Source organism: Camelina sativa, chromosome 5, assembly GCF_000633955.1.
Source record: "Camelina sativa cultivar DH55 chromosome 5, Cs, whole genome shotgun sequence".
In the NCBI taxonomy this organism is placed as follows: domain Eukaryota; kingdom Viridiplantae; phylum Streptophyta; class Magnoliopsida; order Brassicales; family Brassicaceae; genus Camelina; species Camelina sativa.
The window spans coordinates 11,803,609-11,827,346 of record NC_025689.1 but is presented as its reverse complement, the minus strand read 5'-3'; the positions used below and the strand labels follow the sequence as shown (position 1 = coordinate 11,827,346).

The window sequence follows — 23,738 nt, the reverse complement described above, 5'->3', positions numbered from 1 at the left end:
AAAAAAAATCATAAGGATGCTTTCAGTTTTTTTTTGTTTTGTTTTCTTTTGGTTGAGTGATTGCTGAAACGACGAACTTGTTTTCCAGAGAGAGAGAGTGTCTGTGTGCAAGAAAAGTCTTCTCTTTCACACCTTTCGTTTTCTCGAACCTCTCCTTTTTAAAGATGGTGGAGGAATCTTGGGTTTGACAACTCATTTAACTTGAGACCCCCCTCCTCTCCTCTCTTTTTAACCTTTCTTAAGCATCCAACGGAGCACTCTTCATTCTCTCTCAATTCCTCTTCTTCTTTATAAACACCTTGATTGATCTTCTTATGTGGGAATTCTAAGATGGGATTTGAGTAAAAGCTTCACTTCCTTTACATTTCCTGAGTGAAAGTTTTGTTCTTTTTTTCTGGGGTGAGGGGGAAATTAGGGTTCTTGGAGGGGAAGTGAGGTTAATAAAGACATGGAGGAGATAGAAGGAACGAACAGAGCAGCTGTAGAGAGTTGTCATAGAGTTCTTAATCTTTTGAATAAACCACAGCAGCAGCAGCAGCAACAAGATCATGTTGGGTTTGAGAGGAATCTAGTGTCTGAAACTAGAGAAGCTGTGTTTAGGTTCAAGAGAGTGTCGACTTTGCTAGGCACTAGTGTTGTTGGTCATGCTAGATTTAGAAGAGCTAAGAAACTTGAGACCCATGTGTCTCAAACCTTCCTCCTTGATCCTTCTTCTCACCAAAGAACAGAACTTGCATCTTCTTCATCTCAGAAACCACCTGTGCTCCGGTCTGGTTTCCAGGAATTGAGCTTGAGACCTTCAGATTCACTCACTTTAGGGACCAAGTCTTTCAATTTGAACCCAAATGCTAAAGCTCCTCTCCTTCAGCTTAACCAGCAGCCAATTCCTTCTTCGAATTTCTCCAATCTGTTTCCTGAAAAAAAACAACAACAGCAGCTACAGCAACAACAACATCAGCAGCAGCAGCTACAGCAGCAACAGCAGTTTCATGAACGGTTAAAAGCTCACCATCTCCATCAGCAGCAGCAGCTACAGAAACATCAAAATGAGCTTTTGCTTAGGAAATGCAATGGTGGGATAAGTCTGAGTTTCGATAACTCCAGCTGTACTCCAACCATGTCATCCACCAGGTCCTTTGTCTCTTCACTTAGCATAGATGGTAGTGTGGCTAATCTAGAAGGAAAGAACTCCTTCCACTTGGTTGGGGTACCGAGTTCAACTGATCAGAACTCACAACACTCTAAGAGAAAATGCCCCTTGAAAGGAGACGAACATGGAGGCTTAAAATGTGGGAACTCTAGCCGTTGCCACTGCTCTAAGAAGAGGTCAGTTACATATATATTTTTCTTCTATTTTTTTCATCTCACAGCATCTCTTTAACTAAGATGGTGCTATTGATAGGAAACATCGGGTTAGGAGATCGATCAGAGTGCCTGCTATAAGTAACAAGGTTGCAGATATTCCTCCTGATGATTACTCATGGCGCAAATATGGTCAGAAGCCCATCAAGGGCTCTCCTTATCCAAGGTATATACACTTCTTGATCAGCCTCTCTCTGTTGATTGATGAACTCATGGTTGAGAAAGGAAAAAAGAAACAAATGCAAAAGGACTATCCTTTTATAGGTGTTTAAGGTTTTTGAGTAGTGACTAGCCGACAGAAGTATGAGAGTTTTTGAAGAAGTTTTGGGTTGGATTTTATGTGTGCAGGGGATATTACAAATGCAGTAGCATGAGAGGTTGTCCAGCGAGGAAGCACGTTGAGAGATGTTTGGAAGATCCGGCAATGCTTATTGTTACTTATGAAGCAGAGCATAACCATCCGAAATTGCCATCTCAAGCTATAACAACTTAGAGACTCTATTATATCTATCTTTGTGGTCCAGCAAAAACTTTCTCATGTATGTTCTCTTTTAGCATTGCTCCAATGTTGTGATATATGGTCGGGGCAAGTGTTTTTGTTGGGGTGGGATTTGATTGGGAGAGTTTGCTGCAATTGTTGGGTTTGATGAGTTAAAAAAGGGGTAAATGTAGGATTTGTCAAGACTCTTTCTCTTTCTAAGTTTATTGGCTCTTAAGGATTCAAAGTTGTTCTTATTGCTCTTATCGCTCTTATCGCAAGTTCACTTTTTATTATGTGGTTGGTGCTATTAGTAGAAGTTGGAGATTGGTGCTAAGTAAGTAACTTAATTATTTTAGGAAGATAACTTAAATCTAAGATATCATTTTGGATTCTGTTCTGAGCTTGTCAGTTGAGAAGTACAAGAATCATATATATTGCATCCATGTGTTGAGGCATAATGAATAATTCAAGATAAAATTGAGCTTCCATTTTAGGAATAGACTACAAAGTACAAAAATTAGATTGAACCCAAAAGGTATCAAATTGTTGTTTGACTTTAATGATTTTACTTTATTTCTATTCCCTTAATCATAATTAAAGCATAATGAACAATTATGAATTTGATTTATCTCTATTCCCTTTACTTAACAAACCAATAGAATCAATATGACCTTAATAATTCAAAGTCATTACTAATCCTTCTAAGTCATTGGAAATAACTGTAAATCAAAAACCAATAATTGAAACGGAGAAATGAATTGATACTCACAAGGTTTAATTCCTTTTAAAATAGAACATTTTTCTGCATCACTTTTGCTCTAAATGACATTATTTTACACTGGTCATGTCATTTAACCGTTAAATATTGGTAAACACACTCATATGTACACATCATGTGCATAACCACATATCATTAAACTATATAGTACATATACACCAACATATTACCAGTTTGTTTAAAGTGTTATTATCAAATAAATGTTAAAAAAGTAATTTAATTTCAGAAGTGATATAAGCCCAAATGTATAAAATTGTAATAAACATAATTGGAAGAAGATTTGGTGTATTAATCTATTTCATTTTTATACTTAGCAAAAAAATGTTGTGTAATATGATATAAATCAACAATAGTAACCATTGACATGCTTATTAATACAAGCCATATCTTTTTTGATATGATTTTTTTTTTGTATTCAATATAGTGAGTGATAGAAGGTGATGTATCAATGTATCTTATTGGTATTGAGTATTGACTATTGAGTTTATATGCATCTAATTCTTTTACTTCTTTCCATTAAAACAAAATGATTCAAATCAATAAATTAAAGTAGTTAATAAGAATGAGAAAATCAAGCACATTTAGTCGATATTCTTGTAAATTCAACCATTAATATTTTAACTTTGACAGAAAAAAAATCCTAACATTTTCTTCTTTCTGTATTTTTGTTCAGGATTATATTTTTGTATATAAAAAATCATTTTCATTTGTGAGATATTTTATATTAGTAATGAACCAAGCATAGGTAGTGCAACCCATTATTGAAAAATAAATCATGGTGATATGAGTCAGCTGAAATTAAAATAACAACTAAACCAAAACCATGATCATAATCTGCTGAAAGATTCGTTGAAGTCATTCTTTTCGCTTTTAAATAGAAATCATAATTTTGTCCCAAAAAAAAATTATAGAAATCATAATCATAATTTGTTAAAAACTTATGCGTTTGTTTTTGGAAACTCATAGTTGCATACAAAATGTGCTATTAAAAATAAATACAAAGGTCAATTTTAGTATTTGCTAATTAGAAGAAAAAAAAACAAAAAAGTTAAGTGATTTGACATATTATGCACACCAACTGTATTGTCTTTTATCTAGAAAGAAAATTTCTAAATTTAAACCACTTGTAAAAAGATGGAAATTATTAATTTGATCAACCGATAGAGAATAATTTATATAGATAACGCCGTACCTGAGAGTTGGGACAAATGAAAAATAATGATTGTAATCAAATATTTTTAACTAAAAACTATATGAATTTAATTTCAGATTAATGTTTGTCTTCCTACCATCTTTTTAAGAAATCTTATCTAAAATGTTTTTAAAAATTTGAGTTGTACTCAAATAAGTGTGTAATATTATAGAAGCATACACAAACTACCTTTAATTTTTTTATCCTAAAAAATACTGTATAAATATTTGTTTTAAACCTTATAAAACTCTTGTAAAACTTTCAAAATATCTTGTAATACCTTACAAAATCCTTTTAAAATCTTACTTAACTTTTAAAACACTTGGATGAAGTCTCCAAGTAGCACTAACATAAACAAATACCTTCTAAATCTTATAAAACTTTATAATTAAGTTTTTACATTTAGTAAGGGATATTTTTTAAAAATACAGCAAATAAAAGAGGTATATTTAAAATGAATATTTCTCAAAATTACTCTTTATTTTATTTGTTTGATTTAGAATGTATGTACAGTATCTGATTTTGTGTTGTTTATAATAATTGTTTTTTTGATATTTTTAGATTTCTATATGTTCGTAGAAAAATCAAAAATTAAAAGTTGAATTTCAACTTTAGAGTATAATGGGGCCTTATTGTGATTTTATCTGGCCCATTAATCTTACAAGTGGCATCGAATCTAAAATCCACCAACTCTTTTTTTCTCCTGACACCAAGAAATAAAATAAAACATAAATATCTCATCATGTCTTCTTCTTCTTCGTTTTCGGGTCTTTGTGTTTGACTCTTTCTTTCCTTAAAGGATTAGATCCTACTCACGATCACGTGTCACGACAGTGAGTATTCATAAGACATAAGGTAAGCTCTGAAAATTTTATCCACACATCTTAAAATATCTGATTTTTGATCAAATTTTCCATTTTTGTTTCCTTTTTTGTAGCTTCTGATTTATATCTTTGTCTGTATTCGAGTCGAAGTAATCTGATATTTTTTCAATTTTCATGGTGGGGTAACGAGCCAATTGGATTCAGATTTTTTTGCCAAGTTGATTACTTTCTAGTAGATTCTGGGTTTTGTCTTTGAAAATAACGTTCCTTTTAAAAAACCCAATTGGTATCTTCTTCTTAGAAACGCAAATCTCTGGGTTTTCACAAGTGAGTTTGGTTTATTTCATCTATGTGTTTGTGGAAATGCCTCAATGAGTGAACTTTTTGTTTTTTTTTTTTTGTCTTTGTGTTTATAGAGGTTTGATGATGGCTTGTGGGTTTGTAAATGTTACAGGTAAAGGCAAGAGATTTTATGAGGTAAGATGGTTGCGGCGAAAGAGAACAAGTTTCTGACGGTGGCACCTTTCGAGTGTGCGTGGAGTGATGATCTGAAGTTCCGTGAAGCGGGAAGAGGTTGCGTTGCGTTTGATGCGTTTGCTCACAATGATGTCACGGTGGTGTTCAGAGAGAATGTGGGGACTCAACATTACCATTACAAGAAAGATAATAGTCCTCATTACATTGTTATCATTGGTAGCAATAGGAACCGTAGGTTGAAGATTCAGGTAGATGGGAAGTCTGTGGTAGATGAGGAAGCTTCTGATCTCTGTCGTTGTTCTTTGGAGTTTGAGAGTTACTGGATTAGTATCTATGATGGGTTGATTAGCATTGGTAAAGGTAGGTATCCGTTTCAGAACCTGGTGTTTAAGTGGCAAGACTCTAAGCCTAATTTAAATGTCCAGTATGTTGGTCTGAGTAGCTGGGATAAACATGTTGGATATAGAAACGTGAGTGTGTTTCCCGTGACACATAATCATATCTTGCTCTGGAAGCAAGTGGATTGCCGTGAAGTTAAAGGAGATGAGTCTGGTGACGAGAAGTTTGTGGAGGAAAGGACTGTTTATGGTTATGAGCAATGGGGTCTTGGGAATTTTTTGGAGAGTTGGGAATTATCTGACACTATCTTTCTTGTTGGTGAAGAGGAAATGAATGTCCCTGCTCACAAAGTTATATTACAAGCGTCTGGTAATTTTCCTTTGAGATCATCAGTTGGGGATGTCATTCTACTTCGTGGAGTATCTTACCCGATTCTTCATGCACTTCTTCAGTATATCTATACGGGACGAACTCAGGTATAATTTCTCAATTTTTCCCTTTTGCTAGGTGAAATGCTTTGTTAGGACCTTCTTTTTCTACTAAAAATGGAGATTCTTTATCTTCGTTATGATTTCCTTGAACCTTTTGTTTTTGTTGTAGATTTTGGAATCAGAGCTTGCTCCATTGCGGGATTTAAGTTCTAAGTTTGAAGTGATGCCATTGGTGAGACAGTGTGAAGAAAGTATGGACCATATAAAATTGAGCAAACAAGCATTTGACCCCTGCAGAAAAGTCAAACTCTCATGTTCTGTTTCTCACCCATTATCTGGTTTCATTTTCCCAAGTGCTTTCCCTGTTGATGTGGGGAAGCTGGTAAAGTTGTACTCAACCGGCGAGTATAGTGACGTAAAAATCTATCTCAGTGACTATAGTCTCACTTTCCAATCTCACAAAGTCATTCTAAGTCTTTGGAGTGTCGCATTTGCAAAGGTGGGAATCTCTTTTAGGGTAGCAGTTCTGATGTACATGTATATAGTGATTCTCAGTTTTTGTTTATTCTCAATGAAAATCCAGATGTTTACAAATGGGATGAGTGAAAGCCATTCATCAACGATATACTTAACCGATGTATCACCAGAAGCATTCAAGGCTATGCTAAATTTCATGTACAGTGGAGAGTTGACCATGGAAGACACGGTGAATTTTGGCACGGAGTTGATCCATCTTCTCTTTCTAGCTGACCGGTTTGGAGTTGTTCCACTTCATCAAGAATGCTGCAAAATGCTCTTGGAGTGTCTCTCAGAGGTAATTTTATTTACACAATCCTTTAGAGTAAATGATACGTCTCTCTGTTATTATCATGTTTCTCTTCTTTTCCAGCGCATCTGTTACAATATGGTTTCTCTATGATAGAGAGCTTAATGAACCGTGAAGTGGGTTGCGGTTTCAAGCCTTCTGAAACTAAAAGCGAAAAGAAATGAAGCGAATGCTTTGACCACATACTAAGTAAAAAAAATATTAATATTGTTCCATGTATATATTACATGCAGGGATGGCGTTCTCGTATTGGAAGGTCATACAACAAGAATAATTCTTTTATGCGAGTTTATTGGGCGCAGAAGCAGACCAATTTGGAACATTGTTGGGACTTTTCTCAAGCTAACCTCTGAACTTTGTTGCAGGATTCTGTATGCTCAGTTCTCCAAGTGGTTTCGTCTATCTCGTCATGTAAACTCATTGAGGAGATGTGCAAGAGGAAGTTCTCCCTGCATTTCGACTATTGTACCACTGCAAGTTTAGACTTTGTCTTGTTAGATCAGACCGCCTTCAGTGATATTCTTGAGGTGTGTTTTCTCTTTCACCAACCTACTTTTTCTTATAAGAACCTCTAAACCCACTTGGAGATTTGACCCAAGAAACTGCTATTTTTTAGTGTTTGAGGGAAAAATAGTGTCACTCATGCACTGATCTGTGTTTATTATTGTGGAAATAAATATGTACTATGGAATTGTAATGGACATCACCAAGAGTGATGAATGACGTCTCCTTTCGTTATGGCATGTAATAAACATTTCAGCCAGTTTTAAATTCTGGAATTGCAGTCTGCAGATCTGACAGTGACATCTGAGGAAAAGATTCTTGATGCTGTTCTCATGTGGTGCATGAAAGCTGAGGAGTCGCACAGTTGGGAAGTAATAGATGAGATGATGAACTATTGTGACCCCAAAATTTTGTTTAAAGAAAGGCTTCAGTCACTTGATAACCTGTTGCCTCATGTACGCTTCTCTTTGTTGCCATATGAGTTGCTTCATAGGGTAAGTGGATCCTGAACCTGAATATGCTGAAAGAACTTTATATTTTTCTGTTAATATGATTGTACTGATGCCATCTATGCTTAATGATCGCACAGTTAGAAGACAGCAACCTAAGCAAACAAATTCCTGTATTCAATCGTCTTGTAAGCTTTTAAAATTCATCTCCATCTTTTTTGGCATAATACTTAATTTGTTATTTCAAAACTGATTATCTCCCCAAGCCCTCATTTATTTTGTCTTGTCTACAGGTGAAGGAGGCTGCTAGCTTCCTAACTTCCGGATTGATATCCCCAGGAAATGAACCGAGGTAAGAATTACATAGTCATGTATCTTATGATCGTAAACATCTCCAGGTTTATAGTTCCAAATTACCCAGTTACTAAAGCTTTTCACCTCTAGTTCAAGGTTCCAACATCGGAGATCGAGTTTCAAGGAGCTTCAGTACATACGTGATGGGGATAGCAATGGGGTGCTGCACTTTGTGGGTACATCGTATGGTAGTCATCAATGGGTTAACCCCGTTCTTGCAAAGGTTAACTTACTTTCTTAATTCATATTGTTGGAAATCGTTTTATATGAACCACTGCTGAAGAAAAATATTTCCTAATTCTTTGAGTTCTTTATGTTTCCAGAAAATCATTATTACATCGAGCAGCCCCACCTCCAGATTCACTGATCCAAAGGCTTTGGCTTCAAAGGCCTATGTGGTATGGTCCTCCCAAGTTTGCTCGTCTTATATGATTAGAATTTGGCTTGAACTATCATAAAATTAAATGCAGTGAAACTTCTTTCCACTTGGATACAGAACCATATCATTTTTTTTGTTTTTGCGCCAGGGTACTTCCTTTGCAGGGCCTAGGATGGAAGGCGGCCATATATCATCCTGGTGGATGGTGGACTTAGGCGAAGATCATCAGGTTTCCTTCAACTTCTATTTTAATCATATACTCTCTGTTTTCATGAACCACATACGGTCTAAAAGCTCCATAACCCATGCTCACAAGAAAATGTATTTGAGTAAAACAGAAATTAATTAGTTACGTCCTGATATAACACGATGAGGATTGTTGGATGCAGCTTATGTGCAACTACTACACCTTCAGACAAGACGGATCAAGAGCATTCACAAGATCCTGGAAGTTTCAGGTAACTAATTTTTTGCTGCAGTTATTTCATGTCCTCTTAAGACAAGCTGCTTCAGAAAATTGTGTTCTTATTGTCTTGATGGGTTTGAAGGGATCGATGGATGGGAAAACATGGACAGACTTGAGAGTCCATGAGGATGACCAAACAATGTGCAAGGCCGGTCAGTTTGCATCGTGGCCAATCACAGCAGCAAATGCGTTACTTCCCTTTAGGTTTTTCAGGCTTGTTCTGACCGGTCCAACCACAGACACATCAACTCCTTGGAACTTTTACATTTGCTACTTGGAGCTCTACGGTTATTTCCGTTGAATCACCACTCTGCTGCAATGAATGGCCTTTTGACTCTCTACTACACGTGTTCTTTTGCACTTACGTCCTCTTCTTTTAAGCGATCTTTGGGTTTCTGACTGTTTGTTATGACTGGTTTAAAAGATTCTCTTGTCAACAATCTGGATTGTATCCACGCATTGGATAGTTTGATCAATAGACTAAAGGTTTCGACTTTCGACTTTGACCAAACAGTTTGATCTTATATAAAAGAGTGTACATTTTTCCAAACTGTTCAAATTAAAAATTATTTATTACCACTGAATTGTTTTTTTTTTTTTGACAAACAAATTGGTTAAAAAATTATAATGTGTTTAATTCTAATTGAAATCAAAATTAATTCGATTTTAATTAGTTTAATCAGTTTGTTTAAGGAAATATTAAAAATTTATCTCTCTTTTGATTTTGTCAACAAAATTATTCAAAAAAAAATTTTCCTTTCATTTTATTTGTTCATATCTTAAACATATTTGAATCAATACATAGATTATATAAAAATGAATATTTAACTCTTTTCGTTTATATTGCAACTCATTTTTTTTAACGGATATAATTTAGTCAATTTTTTTAAAATAAAATAATAATCAATCAACAATTCTTTCGCTAATCAGGTCTACAAAACCACGAGACCTATTATCTAGAATTCTTTCGCTCTTTTAGCTAATACTAGTTTCCCCTAATATTCATAACAATAAATTATGTGAATTAACCATTCTGATATAAAATGAGCACATTAATCTCTTCTAGTTAATCATACTAAACATAAACTATGTCGAAGGTCTCTTTTTATGTTCATAATATTATTTCAATAATATACCACCTTAGATTTTCATAATTCTCAAAATGTGCGTGATGTGTGTAAAATTGTTTGGCATCATGTAATTTCAGTTCATAAGTTTATATGTATTCTGCAATAATTACTTATTTTTTGTGATTTTATCATTTTTTATTAATAACAGCTCTAATTTCAATTCTTCAAATTACGGAGTAGCACCTAGTGATGAACTTATTAAAAGAAAATGTGTGATAAAAAATGGATAAGAAAGTAAATCCAAAGGCACATAAGGCAAACCATGATGATGTTTTTTTTGCTTGAACCACTTCATAAATATAGTTGTTTAGTAAACCCAATGGCTGCTATTAGTTATTGAGCATAAGTTGAATCCATAATTTTGCTCACACATCACCAATAATCTAAAACATGATGATTATAGTATTGATTATGTCATATATGCAGTTAAATCTCCATCATATACATGATTATTATATACAGTTAAACCTCCATATATAATCTGCATTAATTAGTACTTGATAAGTTAATAAAGTTATTCGGTTTTAAGTTGGGCAGTATAATTTTGGACACAATTAGGTAATATAATAAGATAATATATATATTTTAAACATATGTAATTATATGGTCCCATCAATAATATAGATTAATAATTATATAAAAAATTAATATATATATATATATATACACACATACATGTAAGCAAATATAATAAAATATGAGTCTTGTTGTTTTTTTCTTAAATGTACATTAAATTTTGTTAGAGTTTGTTTCTAATATTTTTATATTAAAAAAATTTGGTGTTTTATTCAAGACATAATAAATTTTGTTTACTTTGTAATTGATTCAAAGAAATATTGGTTATAAGGGTTAAATTATTTTTAAATATATGTTTTTAAAAGATTGCCATAGGAAAATTACTCAAATAATAATGATTATTAATTAATTGATAAATTAATACCTCTATAAATTTATTGTTTTTCAAGATCCCGACATTATTAAGTTGTAAGGCTTTATAGTAGTTGGTGTAGTTCATTATACAATTTAAAAACTTCTTTTATAAAAAAAAATCCTTAATTATTTTTCTCTTTTCTTTTAGTTTTGTCCAAAACTAAAATTTCTTAAGGAAAAATAGAAAATAAAGAAAAAATATCAAGTCACTTGTCCATCTATGCATTCCATATGTTAACTATTTCTAAACTATCTATTGTAGTAGATTTAACTATTTTTCAAAGAAAATTATGAGCAATTTGTAGAAAAATGATGAAGAGGGCAAGACATGATAATATGTATAGTGTTGAGAATGTCATTTTTGGTATCATTTTGGATGATCAAATTTTATAATACTCCTTCTGAAATTTAGAATGTGTAATATTATCCGTACACTCCACATGTTTTACAAATTTTAGATCTGCATTCTACACATCCGTTATACAAAATTTAGAACTCTCCATTCTACAGTATTTAGAAAGAGCGTTTACAAAAATACCTATTCTAAATTTGAATTCTAATTTCTACGAATTTGAAAATACATATTTTACACTTTATTTTTTTTGGTAATAAAAAATGAAAAGGATAAATGCCGCCTGTCGGTATCGAATCAATGACCACATGGTTAAAAGCCATGCGCTCTACCACTGAAATAAGAAGACTTTTACAAAATGCTATTTTTAAAAATTCCTCTGTTTAAAACTCTAATTTCTACAAAATACTCGAGTATGTTGGACACTAAAAAGGCGCTTAACTATGGTATTCGGAAGACAATATAGATTTAGGTTTGGGATGTGTATCTAGAAAATATTTTATACTTGTCTTTTTATTTTATTTTATAAAGACTATAATTGTTCATTGAAATAGCTAGAGAATGAAATTAGCCAAATAAATATACTAAACATAATTATGTTTTTTTGGTCTTGGAACTAAACATGTTCAATAATTGTTGATGTGGGGGAAGTTTACGAAAAATTGTTGATGTGCATGTCGCATGTTTCAGTTCGTATGTTCAAACAAATAAAAATTTACCCCTAATAAGTAAAAATGTTTGGTGATAAACTTTGAAAATTTCTTAATATAACGACGTATTAATATGATTTACGTATAATTTCGTAAATAGTGCTTAAATAATTTCTTGTAATGGCATATAGATTTTGATAGAATTACTGATCGTGCTCTATGTATAGATGAACATGTGTGAAGTAAGGCAAGTCAATAATAAGAATTCCAAATAATCACATACTTGTTTTTATCGACAGACTGGTGAGAACTTTTTTCGTTCCCTATATTTCATTTACTAGCTCTCATTACTAAATTCGTAACGAATAAAACTCACTGTTAAACTGCATGTTTGTTAAGTGTCATATCATAATAGTGATCTAGACAAATATGGTTAGATCTAGTATCTTGAAACCAACGTTAGCCTCCATTGGTGAGTCTAAAAACATGTAACTGACATTTTCAAACCAGAGGGAAAGTAAAACGTAACTGATGATTTTTAAAAGGAAAACCATTAGAACGCAATTAATAATTTTGAATAAGAGATTGGTAAGATTACTGTCTACATACACCGATACACGTTTACTCTAGCTTAAGATATTTATGTTTGTGTTAAAGGTTCACATCTTACTTAGCGGCTTAGTTATGTGTATACACTTTAAGCTCAATTATATATTCGTTCTTAATTTGTATTGGGTTATATTTTGAATTGGAAAAAACTTTGATGTATATGTGTATCGGATACAGTTTTTATTTATTTAGTAATTATAAATTGGTATGGTTTTAATTTCCGTTACATATGATGAGGAAAGATGTTAACGTTTTGTACTATATGTATATCATTATACGAGTAGACTTTTCTAGTTAATATTTTTTCGTTAAGAAATTATTTGTAATTAATAATTCTTTTCTTTGAGTATCAAAATTTCGAAACTTCTATGAACATTGAATCATACATGCATATGTCTTTCACATATATAGTTTTATTGCATACGTTATATAACAGTTTGCAGTAAAAATCATTGACAATGCATATTATTTAAAATATTGATATCACATGTATCAATATTGATAGTTGTGATTATAGGTCTATATAATACGGTTTCTTTTGTGTTGCGAATCAAATTTAGTTTCAGTTCAATTTAATTATCCGTTTTCGATTTAAAATGGGTTGAATTTTGAATTGGAAATGTTTTTGATGCATATGTGGTGGGTTAAATCTAGTTTCTTGAGTGGTCTCGTATATATCAATATATCCGTTATATACTTGTAAACATGAATCTTTTATACCATACGTATATCAGTACTGGAAAATTTCATCATCAACACTTTCTTTTTAATATAAACTGTTGCATACAATCAAATCGTATATATGCATACGTTATCTATACATATTTTTCCTACCGTGAACGGTACATAATCTTTCGTGTTAACAATCGTTAAAAACACATAAAATTTTAAATCGATATCGATAGTAGTTTTCGACTAAAGGTTCAATATGATGATATCTTTTACGTTGTGAATAAAACTAAGATTATGTCAATATTTCATTTTCTATTTAAAGTAGGGGTTAGCTGTCAAATTTAACAAACTTTGATGGATATGGGGGTTTAATCTAGTTTATTATTTTGGTTACAATATCAGTTATGTATATGACAATATAAGTTGACTTTACAAAATTATGAATATTTTTTACTGTATATATATCAACATAGGATAGTTTTCCTAATTAACAATTTATTTAGGTTATTTTTGCTAATTAACATTTATTAAATATAAATATTTTAACTTTTATATAAGCTCAAATTATCATATATACATACATCATCCACATATATATTCTTGCAGTGGACGATACATAATATTATTCGTAAAAAACTGTTAAAAACACGAGAAATTTTTAAACTAATATGATATTTTAAACATAGAACTAATTTAGTATGTGTTAGATATATCTGCATCAATATGTTTAGCTGAATTTCGTAATTCATAAAAATGATATTGGATTGCTAATGAATATCATCTACTATTGATAATAAATTACAACTACGCTTTTCGAAGCTAGATGCATATAGTTGCATTGCATACATCATCATTTTAGCGAAACTAACGCATATGCTTTTACTAATTCCACATTTTAAAACAAATATAAACTCGTGAATCACCGCAAGATGTAAACGAATCTCAAATACTTAAAATGATCCCAGTTCATAATTATATGGTCGTCTAAGTTAAGACTCTCTTAAAGAGAGACACATCACACATGCAACAAAGTTGTGTGACACCACATCTTAGTTTTTGGTCATCTTTGGTCTAATTCAACAACATAATTTCCGACCTTAAACTCACCCGATTTAAACAAATCTTACTTCGTTACACTCCTTGATTAGTCTAGTTTCCAACGACCATAAAAATCCACAAAATCCCCACAAGCATTCTCCAAAAACCCCAAAAAACCGTAATACTATCAAAACAAACCATAGTTTTGACCAACCTCGCTTCAATCCCCATTTTCTCATCCCACGCAAAACCATTTCGATCGTGTAAACATTCAAAAGAAACCTTAAAGAATTATCTACACAACAAACAAAACAAAACCAAAATCCATCGAGTAAATAAAAAGTTATGGTAAATTCAATCGAAGCTAAAAGCACACCAAAGAATAACCCAAAAAAGCACCTATCCATCCACATCTATTAAAACCTCCCTCATCCTTACATTCGTAATCCTTATTCCCTACACCGTCGATAACTTTAAATCCAACGGTTCAAATTCAAACCTAAGTTGATTACACCGATCCGAGTACTCACCATTTCAACCAATCAGAGAAGAGATTACAAACTCTGTCTCATAACACATCTGACTATATAAACATCTCTTTCTCCTTCTTCTTCTCTTCGTCCTCATCAGAAAACTCTCCGACGCATTCCTCCGATCAAATAGCTTAGATTCTGTTTCTGTCTATAAGAGAGAAGAGAGAAGGATGGCTACAGAAGAAGAAAACGTTCCGACGACTGTTGACTCAGGAGCTGCTGAAGCAACGACGGAGAAATCTCCGGCGGCGAAAGGTGGTAAATCAAAGAAGAAGACGGCGACTCCGACGAAGAAGAAGAAGCCTGTGAAAGCTGCTGCTGCTGCTACAACGAAGAAGAGGAAAGCTTCGTCATCATCTCACCCTCCCTATGAAGAGGTCTCGATCTATTCCCTTTTTTTTGTTTTGTTGTTGTTTTCTCAATTTCGATTATCAGATTCACAATTCCGAGATTTGATTTTTGAATTGATTTGAATCTGATTGATATGTGCAGATGATAAAAGATGCGATAGTAACGTTGAAGGAGAGAACTGGATCTAGTCAATACGCGATTCAGAAGTTCATAGAAGAGAAGCACAACAAGTCTCTTCCTCCTAATTTTCGAAAGCTTCTCCTTGTGAATCTCAAGAGACTCGTTGCTTCTGACAAATTGGTTAAGGTCAAAGCTTCTTTCAAGATCCCTTCCGCTAGATCTAAACCGGCTGCTTCTACTACTACTGCTGCTCCGGTTAAGAAGAAGGCAACAACAACAACTGTGGCTAAACCTAAGGGTAAAGTTGCTGCTCCTGCTAAAGCTAAGGCGGCGGCGGCTAAAAGAACTACTACTAAGAAGCCTGCGGCTAAGGTTGTTGTTGCTAAGCCTAAGGCGAAGGTTGTTGTTGCTGCTGCTAAACCTAAATCAAAGTCTGTTGCTGCTGTTTCAAAGACTAAAGCTGTTGCTGCTAAGCCTAAGGCTAAGGAGAGACCAGCTAAAGCTTCTAGGACTTCGACTAGAACATCTCCTGGGAAAAGAGCTGCTGCTCCTGTTAAGAAAGCTGTGGCTGTCACTAAGAAGTCTCCGGCTAAGAGTGTGAAGTCTCCTGCTAAAAGGGCTTCAACTAGGAAGGTGAAGAAGTGAGGGAGTCTTGGTTTTAGGAGATAGTTTGGGGTTTGGGAGAGGAGATTGAATACATGGTTGGTGGTAGCTTCGATAGGGGGTAGTCTTGTATAATTGAATCATCCTTGAAGGAGCTTGCTTTCCAAAGTTTTTTTTCTTTTTTTGTTTCTTTGGTTTCTTGTTGAAACTTCTTTTTTTCTTTTCTTTGTAATTTTTGGTTTGTTTGAAAATTTAAGCTTTAATCAATAGCTATGAAAAATGTGATGGTTTCTTCACTCTTTACTTCTTCAGAAACTGTGCAAGAAGTCTTTAGATTTCATGTGAGTGTTCATCTAGTTCTGTCTTAATTGGTTCTTGAAGGATTCTAAAGTAATGTATCAATGTGTCTATGGAGATTTGATAATGTGGTCGTTTCATTGCTAATGAGAAAATGCAGATAAGATATTGTGGTTTCTCTTAAGAACAAGCTTGGTAAAGTTAAGGTGAGATTCTTCTGAATCATGTTGCTTCCTCAAACATCTCTTACATTCAGTGTTTTTCCACTGGCTTGGTATAGCTACTGTAATAATCTCTTGAGTTGTGCGTTTGAGTTTTCTGACATAAGTAAATACCAAGTTGTTCTGAAAATTCACTTTTGTTTGATGTTTTAGGAGTTACATAAATGAATGACATACCGGGGAAAAAAATAGCTAAGAGATCTTCTGTGTTATCTGTCTTCCTCTCTCTCTCTCTCACCTTGGTGTTTCTTGGAGATACTGTTTGAATCTTTCGACTTTCTGAATCGAGTATTTGAGCTCCTGTTGAATGTTGAACCTGGAAGGAGAAAGAACAATGTCTTTCCATATTGATCCAGCTTCACATGCAGGATTTGGTCTACTGTATAGCTGGTAAATGGAATCCGCATTCTCGTTTAACCTCCCTACATTCTTCAAACAGTCTATCTCCACTGGATCCACTAGCAAAGTCTTCTCCTTTTCTTTCCACCCTATCAGCTGCACATTTCACCATGGCTTCTTACTTTCATAGTTTTACTTTAAACATTTCAGGTTTACTTTGCATTTTAAAGGACGAAGAGTAAAAAGAAACTCAGGTCTAACCTTTGGAGAGCCTTCAAGAGCATTGGTGCAGTAAAGTCTAGCATTGTCAACTAAGTTGCAATAGGTAAGAAATGCATCCGCAAATCTCTTGTGAGATCTCAGCTGAGATCTCACTCTAACTGCTCTCCTACACATTATTGCTCTCCTGCATATATGGTAAACCAAAACCAATACACAATTGGTTAAAGGGCTAAATACATTATTGCTCTCCTGCATATTTCCAAAAGAACAGAACATTCTCACCTAATGCCTCGAATCACAGCTAAGTATGCATCACACACAACTCCAACTAACTCTATCCTGTATGGCTTTCTCTCCCGTCCGTCCTCTTGCAGCTGTTGTCTTTCGCCTATGCGTTCCCAATAGTTCTCTATCACTTCTCCATTCTCACCAACCTTGTAGCCAGCTCCCATTCTGTAACGATGGCGATGCACATTCCTTGCCATGGTTATGGTCTGAACCACAAATGGTACCCAAGAGAGTGTTCCATCCATGATCACATCCCGCCCTTCGTTGAGAGCTGTAACGAGCAGCGATGATGCTGCATCTGTTGATGATTGGTGAACCTGTTTTATTGCCATTTTTTCACCGTCAGAGTTTCACAACATCTCAGATAGATATTGAGTATAACAAGGGTACAAAAATGGTAATAGTATGAGATTCTATGTGTCAGAAGTTAGTTCTTTGCTACTTCTCTTATGTACATTTCCAAATCTGGATGAGTTACTTAGAACTTGATCTGATTCCTTGCACATTTTGTCCCACCGCAGGTTCTTTCGTAAAAGGATTCTTAATTTCTTATGCACCTATAAGGAAACTTAGAACCTTACGAATTCAGCAGTCTTGATCATATCAACATGGCCTCTGGAGCTCAGAGCTCTGTATATCACATCAGATTCTTTGAAAGCATCTGCTTCGATCACCACTGCATCGGCTCCTGCCCAAAAAGGTCTGATCCAAAGCACAAAAAGCATGTACAGGTCAATGCATAAGAAACACTGATCAATGACAAGTATGTTGATGTAGGTTTTAAATGAACTTATATTAATTTTTTTACTCTTTGAGAATGTCTTTAAGTACAGTGCTCTTTCCTGCACCCATACCACCACCCATAAGGAGTAGAACCGGGCTTCTGTCCTTGTGTGCAACTGGAGCCATGACTTCTGTACACTCTGAGTCATCAACTGATGCAATCCCCATAGCTTTCATTTCCTCTACCAATGTGTTAAAGACTCTTGCTACTTTCAGATTTTTAGTCACTCTCTCAAACCTCTGTTCCCTATATAAACAAGCAAGGAACAATCACACTTAGGAAATATCACTAAAAGAGAACACAATCCGGATTGATTTTTCTTTTTAATTAGACTTACCTTGTAGCCGCCATGACAATATGTTTGAGCTTTTTCTTAGGCTCTACATCGGCGCTGAGTATCTGAAACATATTCATGAAACATTTTTGTTCTATTGGTTATGATGTTAACAAAGAATGGACACTGATAGATTTTTTTTGTTTTTGTGTCCTCGCAGTAACCTGACTAATCATGAGATCTGCATGGCTCCAGTGGTAAGCGAAGTAACTGAGTATACATCTCTCAAACTCCTCAACGAGCTTAATGAAGAGAGAATCAGCATCAGGCTCTTCAGAGAAAAAGCTGTAAATGTCTTCCTCGCAGCTACCTGATTTCCTTATGTACTCATTGGCTAATTTGCAAAGATGAGGACATTCTCTCCTGTCCTTGAATCCCATCTGCCGCACTGCAAAACAAACCACATACATCATTTTCTTATAATGCATCACAATGGAGATTATCAAACGAGGATATGTTATATGTAGATTGGTTCTTACCAACGTAGTGAGAGAATCTCTCGAGCTTCTCATGGCCTTTGTTTTTGTGAGACAATCTGAGACGAGGGATGTTCTTGGAGTGACGTAGCTTCCTGAGACGGTAGTGCAGTGCAATGGCCAAGAGCAAGCCAATGGATGAGATTACCAAAATCTGTGTGAATGTCGTCGTGTAGTTGTTGCTGTTAAACTCTGGAACACACATTGATCTTGATCTGATTTGGGATTCATCAAGAGACATGAGATTAAGATTGATAGAACTCTAAGATTGGAATCTCAAGAGACATGAGATTAAGATTGGGTCCATTGGTGAGTTTGCTTTCTGTTATGAGACAATGTATCTGCTTTCTCCACGTGTGCTGTACTAAAATAGCTTTGAGTCCTATTACTCCGGAAGTTTCTTACTTTGCTTTTTCTGTGATTTGACCATTTTGGCAATCTCTCAATCCCCATGTATGTTAATGTTCTATAGTGTTTTGGCACAGGTTTTATAATATACATAAGAAGATCAAAGTTTCTAAGATGTTTAGTTGATACTTCTGAGAAGACACAGTCTTTGCATATCTGAAAATCCAATATATTAGAAAAATGAGTTAAAGAGAAAGGCTTTGCAAAGAATGTTCTAAACCTAAGTAAGAAAAAAACTAAATTCAGATCACTGAAGAAGTAAAGAATCTAAAGAGAGATATCATAGACTTTTTATATAGGAGCTGTGCAAGTTGTTCTGAAATGGCCAGCCTGATTACACCGGCTACATCGAACCACCCGCTTTTGACGTCCAAGGTCCTCTCCTTGACTTTTCCTCTTCCTTGGCCGTGGCTGTTGGCTTAACACCCTCGGTGGTCTTATCACAATCTCTTCACCACCCTCACCACTTTCTCTGTCAGGTTCTGTTGTTTTCCACATGGATTTGTCTAGAATTGGATGTATGGTTTCTGCGTACGTTCGCCGATAGTTTGCCACAGTGAAGTAACTCTCTGTGAACCGGTACACGTTCTGTCTGCAAAAGAGGAGGGCTGCAACTGCGTGGCTACAAGGCAAACCGTGTAGCTCCCATCCACGGCAAAAACAAGAACGGCATCTAATATCCACTATATATTTTGCTTCACTGGTCGTGACCTCGAACTGTGCTTCATTTGCTTTGTGAACTAGGTACAAACGAGATTCTTCTATAGCCTCAAGGACATGCCTCTCAGCAGATGGAACTAGCATACCAGACCATTGCATGCTTGTTTCACGGCGTTCATTGAACAAAGTCATTAACTGGCGACGAATGCTCTCCAACATTTGGATTATAGGAAGACCTGAAGCTTCTTGAATCCAACTGTTAAGTGACTCGGTAACATTTGCAGTCAGATGTCCAAACCTTGTTCCTTCAAAGCAGTATGTGGCCCATTGACTTGGCTGGAGGTTACGGATCCACAAGGCAGCTTCTGGGGATATCTGAACGATCTCGTTAAGTTTTCCTTCAAATTCATATTCAGTGAGACATTGTGCTGCATCCCAAAAAAGGTTCACAAGACTGGAGTTGTTGAACTGACTGCCGAAGCTTTCTGCGAGAGAATGGACACACAAGCCATGAAACGCTGTTGGAAAATTAGCATCTACTCCATCAATGGATTGATCTATACTAGATAAAATTGTCAGCTTTGGCATGTTTTCAGAATTAACTTCAAGCAGCTGACGCAACTCTGAGAGGAACCACTGCCAGTTACTATCATTATCTTCACTAATAACAGCAAAAGCCAAAGGAAACACCCCGCCTTCTCCATCGAATCCAGTGGCAAGCAGCAATGTCCCTAAATATTTGCTCTTCAAAACAGTCTTGTCCAATCCAATGAGAGGTCGACAAGCATTAAGAAAACCACAGATTGATGCTTGAAAAGAAATAAACAACTGTTGGAAGCTCCCATCAACAGGGCTTCCATGAACCACAGCGATGCTCCCAGGATTTGTGCTTCTAATTTGATCACAATATTGAGGAAGAAGGCGGTAATCTTCTTCAAACGACCCGCGAACAGAAGCCATTATACGTTCTTTTCCCCTCCATGCTTGCTTGTATGATAGTGTAATTCCATGAACTTGATGAATTTCCTCAAGTATCTCCTTAGGTTTGCAATGAGGATTTATTTTCAGCCTTTCTTTCACAGCCTCAGCAACCCACTGAACTGAAGCTTGATGGTGACCAAGGTGTGAAATACCACCACATGTGTGACTCCCATGAATAGTCCTTATTGTAAAAGTTGAAACACCAGGAAGCTTGGCACAGTGAATTCTCCAAGGGCAACCCTCACTACTGCACTTTGCAGTGAAGCGAGATTTGTCAGATTTAACAGTCTGCATCTCAAAGCGTAAGGCAATTGCTGCATCTCTCAGTGCTTTCCTACACGCAAGGACATCAGAAAACTCCATACCAACTACCAAATTGTGCTCAGGAGCTGTTTGTAGAGACCGGCACTGAAGGATAGGAGGAGCCAACTCTAGCTGCTGAGAAAGGCTAATGTTCAGGCCAGGTATGGGATCCCTATTCATGGAATGGCCCACCCCCAACTGTAAATTATCATTGAGATCCTGAGAAGAAACTATTAAAGCTAGTTTATTATTCTCAGAAGTTTCTGATTCATCATTATCATCAGGAAAGGAGAGGTCAAAACCATGGTCATAGCTTTCATTTTGGTTCTCCTGAGAATCAACCTCATCTTTTCCTTCCAGAGATTGTTCCTCATGTCTTTCTTCACTTTGAGCCCCTGAGTTTTGAAGAGTCAGTGCATGTTCCTGGTTGTGGTTCCAAACCTCGTTTTGCTCACGGGAAACACCTATCTGCAGGTTGGTTTCATGTAAAGGTTCCAAAGCAAAATTGTAGTCTTGAGTAGTAAACAGTTCACTGTTCTGTCGAGGTTCAATAAATTGCTCCTGTCGACTAAACGAGTTATCGTTGTTCCCCTCCATCACCAGCTCGTGATTTGTCATTTCATCAAATATCGACCAAGTAAAATGCAGAAACTATCTGCTCCCGAGATTTCTAACTCAACCTCTAAATGTCTGTAACAGACCTGCAAACAAGAAAACAATGTATGAACACTAACATACCAAACAAATATTTATTCAAAAAAAAAAAAAAAACATACCAAACAAATAGTTCCTTGGATTCAAAACTTAAGAATAAAAAAGAAGATCACACAACAGTAGTTTACATAGAGCTCTAATCATAAGCATTAAACTCTCCAAAATATAGCACCAAAAGTAACCAACTTGGGAAGCATTCTTCTTACATCGCAGAGAAACACAGATAAAAAAAACAATCTTTTTAGATTTGCCTCACTATCCTAATGATCTCCTTGTTCAATGTGCCATAACTACTCTTAACAAAATGAAACAGATTGAAAAATCCAAAATCAGGGGACATTAAGAAGTATACGAGCAAACCCAACAATCAAAGAAACGACTTTACTTAAGAGCAGGGATTATATAATGTTTTAGCCTATCTCTTACGAGTCTATCTACCACCATCTCTGAAATTGAGAGTTCTTCGGTTGGGAACATGAAACACCTTCAAGCCACCAAACCCCAATTTGAAAGTTCAAAACTTGATCACACAAACACCGATAAAAACAGAGAATCATGTGCACGACAATCCAATTCTTCGAAACAATTTACACCCAGAAAACAAAACAAGGAAAAGATTCAAAAATCGAAAAACTCACCGAAATCAAAAAGGGTATGAAAGCAGAATCTGCAAAAGGGATTTTGGAAGGAGTTTCAAAAGATGAACAATTTGGCGGGTAAGGAAGTGAAGAAGATAGTTTGAAGATGAAAATCTGAACAAAGGCGAAGGGCAAAGATGGCCGACGAGGATTTCTCAATACATGATGAGACAAAAAAGGCCACCTTATTTATTCTTCATCCTTTTAGGTTTTACAAGGGTACTTTNTGAGACAAAAAAGGCCACCTTATTTATTCTTCACCCTTTTAGGTTTTACGAGGGTAATTTCGTCATTTCTTCTTTTTCTTACCTTTTTTTTTTCTTCAAGTCTTAAAAAAATATTGGACTTATGTGTATGCAGTTATTTGAACAAGTCGTGTTATTGAGTCAAATAGTCTAGTAACCAGATTCGAGAACTTTGAGAAGTTAGTTAGAAACCATATATATTCCTCCAAAAGCAAAGACGAGATCGAGAAGTTATATAGGATCCCTAACTCTAGATCTAAAGATCTCCTTTTGCAAACCGTAGATCTAGTTAAAGTATGTCAACTGAGACGACGATGACAGGTCTTCCGCCGGATAGTGAAATGGTACCATCTTCTCATGCCAAGTGTACTTCGATCCTTCGTGTCGCTCATCACTTCCATCTCTCCCATCCTCGGATTGCTTACCTATGTAAGTTGGACACTAATCTCTCGATCGAGAGAATGTATTATACATGATATAGTGATGATAGAATTAATAGCTTGCGACATCTTGATCATGGATGCTTATAATTCTATAAGGTGTTCATGGTGCGCTTGAGGAGTCAAAAAGGATTGACCCGTTATCACTTACTCGTGGTGTTCGACAGTTTAGGTTTTCCCTTGAGCGTTGGATCGAAAAGGTATCTCATGCATCATTGTTGTTTAGTCATTTTACATGTTTTGTAATTTCCTCAATATATGTTTTAGTGTGTTTTTTTCTTCTTCTTATTGTGTAGAATGATGCAATAAGTGAACAAGGACGATTTCAGCCTAATACTGATGTACCTGATTTGCAAACTTTCTGTCTAGACTATTACGAGAAAACTATCGTAACAATGATCAAGATCACTAGCAAAGGTAGTGTGCCCTAATCATTGGCACATCTATGAATAATTTTCTTCTCCTATATATATATATATATATATATATATATATATAAGTAACTAGCTTGCATACTCATATCATCTACATTCATATT

General features: G+C 35.1%; 5 protein-coding genes and 1 long non-coding RNA gene across 7 annotated transcripts; 4 read left to right on the top strand and 2 right to left on the bottom strand.

The window, feature by feature from the left end:
- LOC104786593 (probable WRKY transcription factor 21) lies at positions 46-2,106 on the top strand. Its single transcript, XM_010512027.2, has 3 exons — positions 46-1,326; positions 1,403-1,528; positions 1,711-2,106. The coding sequence occupies exons 1-3, from the start codon at positions 449-451 to the stop codon at positions 1,853-1,855; spliced, it is 1,149 nt and encodes a 382-aa protein (XP_010510329.1). The 5' UTR covers positions 46-448; the 3' UTR covers positions 1,856-2,106.
- On the top strand, positions 4,569-9,163 carry LOC104786592 (BTB/POZ domain-containing protein At2g30600). 2 transcript variants are annotated; one of them, XM_010512026.2, is made up of 13 exons: positions 4,569-4,668; positions 5,092-5,929; positions 6,054-6,383; positions 6,468-6,698; positions 7,076-7,237; positions 7,496-7,708; positions 7,804-7,851; positions 7,957-8,015; positions 8,108-8,240; positions 8,341-8,415; positions 8,545-8,625; positions 8,786-8,854; positions 8,945-9,163. In XM_010512026.2, exons 2-13 carry the CDS (start codon positions 5,120-5,122, stop codon positions 9,161-9,163), a joined length of 2,430 nt encoding a protein of 809 aa, XP_010510328.1. In that variant the 5' UTR covers positions 4,569-4,668; positions 5,092-5,119. The 2 variants fall into 2 exon arrangements, with proteins under 2 accessions (XP_010510328.1, XP_010510327.1); XM_010512025.2 differs by lacking the exon at positions 4,569-4,668 and adding an exon at positions 4,704-4,964.
- LOC104786591 (histone H1.2-like) lies at positions 14,844-16,153 on the top strand. Its single transcript, XM_010512024.2, has 2 exons — positions 14,844-15,153; positions 15,269-16,153. Exons 1-2 carry the CDS (start codon positions 14,947-14,949, stop codon positions 15,890-15,892), a joined length of 831 nt encoding a protein of 276 aa, XP_010510326.1. The 5' UTR covers positions 14,844-14,946; the 3' UTR covers positions 15,893-16,153.
- Positions 16,522-19,284, bottom strand: LOC104786590. Its single transcript, XM_010512023.2, has 8 exons — positions 18,815-19,284; positions 18,500-18,723; positions 18,339-18,400; positions 18,026-18,247; positions 17,799-17,919; positions 17,212-17,534; positions 16,969-17,113; positions 16,522-16,863 (listed from the first exon to the last, which is right to left on the bottom strand). Exons 1-8 carry the CDS (start codon positions 19,050-19,052, stop codon positions 16,603-16,605), a joined length of 1,596 nt encoding a protein of 531 aa, XP_010510325.1. The 5' UTR covers positions 19,053-19,284; the 3' UTR covers positions 16,522-16,602.
- On the top strand, positions 17,507-18,578 carry LOC109133084. Its single transcript, XR_002038004.1, has 3 exons — positions 17,507-17,614; positions 17,739-17,917; positions 18,496-18,578. It is a non-coding gene; the product is annotated as an uncharacterized LOC109133084 (long non-coding RNA).
- Positions 19,417-22,658, bottom strand: LOC104786589. Its single transcript, XM_010512022.2, has 2 exons — positions 22,516-22,658; positions 19,417-21,864 (listed from the first exon to the last, which is right to left on the bottom strand). Exon 2 carries the CDS (start codon positions 21,779-21,781, stop codon positions 19,511-19,513), a length of 2,271 nt encoding a protein of 756 aa, XP_010510324.1. The 5' UTR covers positions 21,782-21,864; positions 22,516-22,658; the 3' UTR covers positions 19,417-19,510.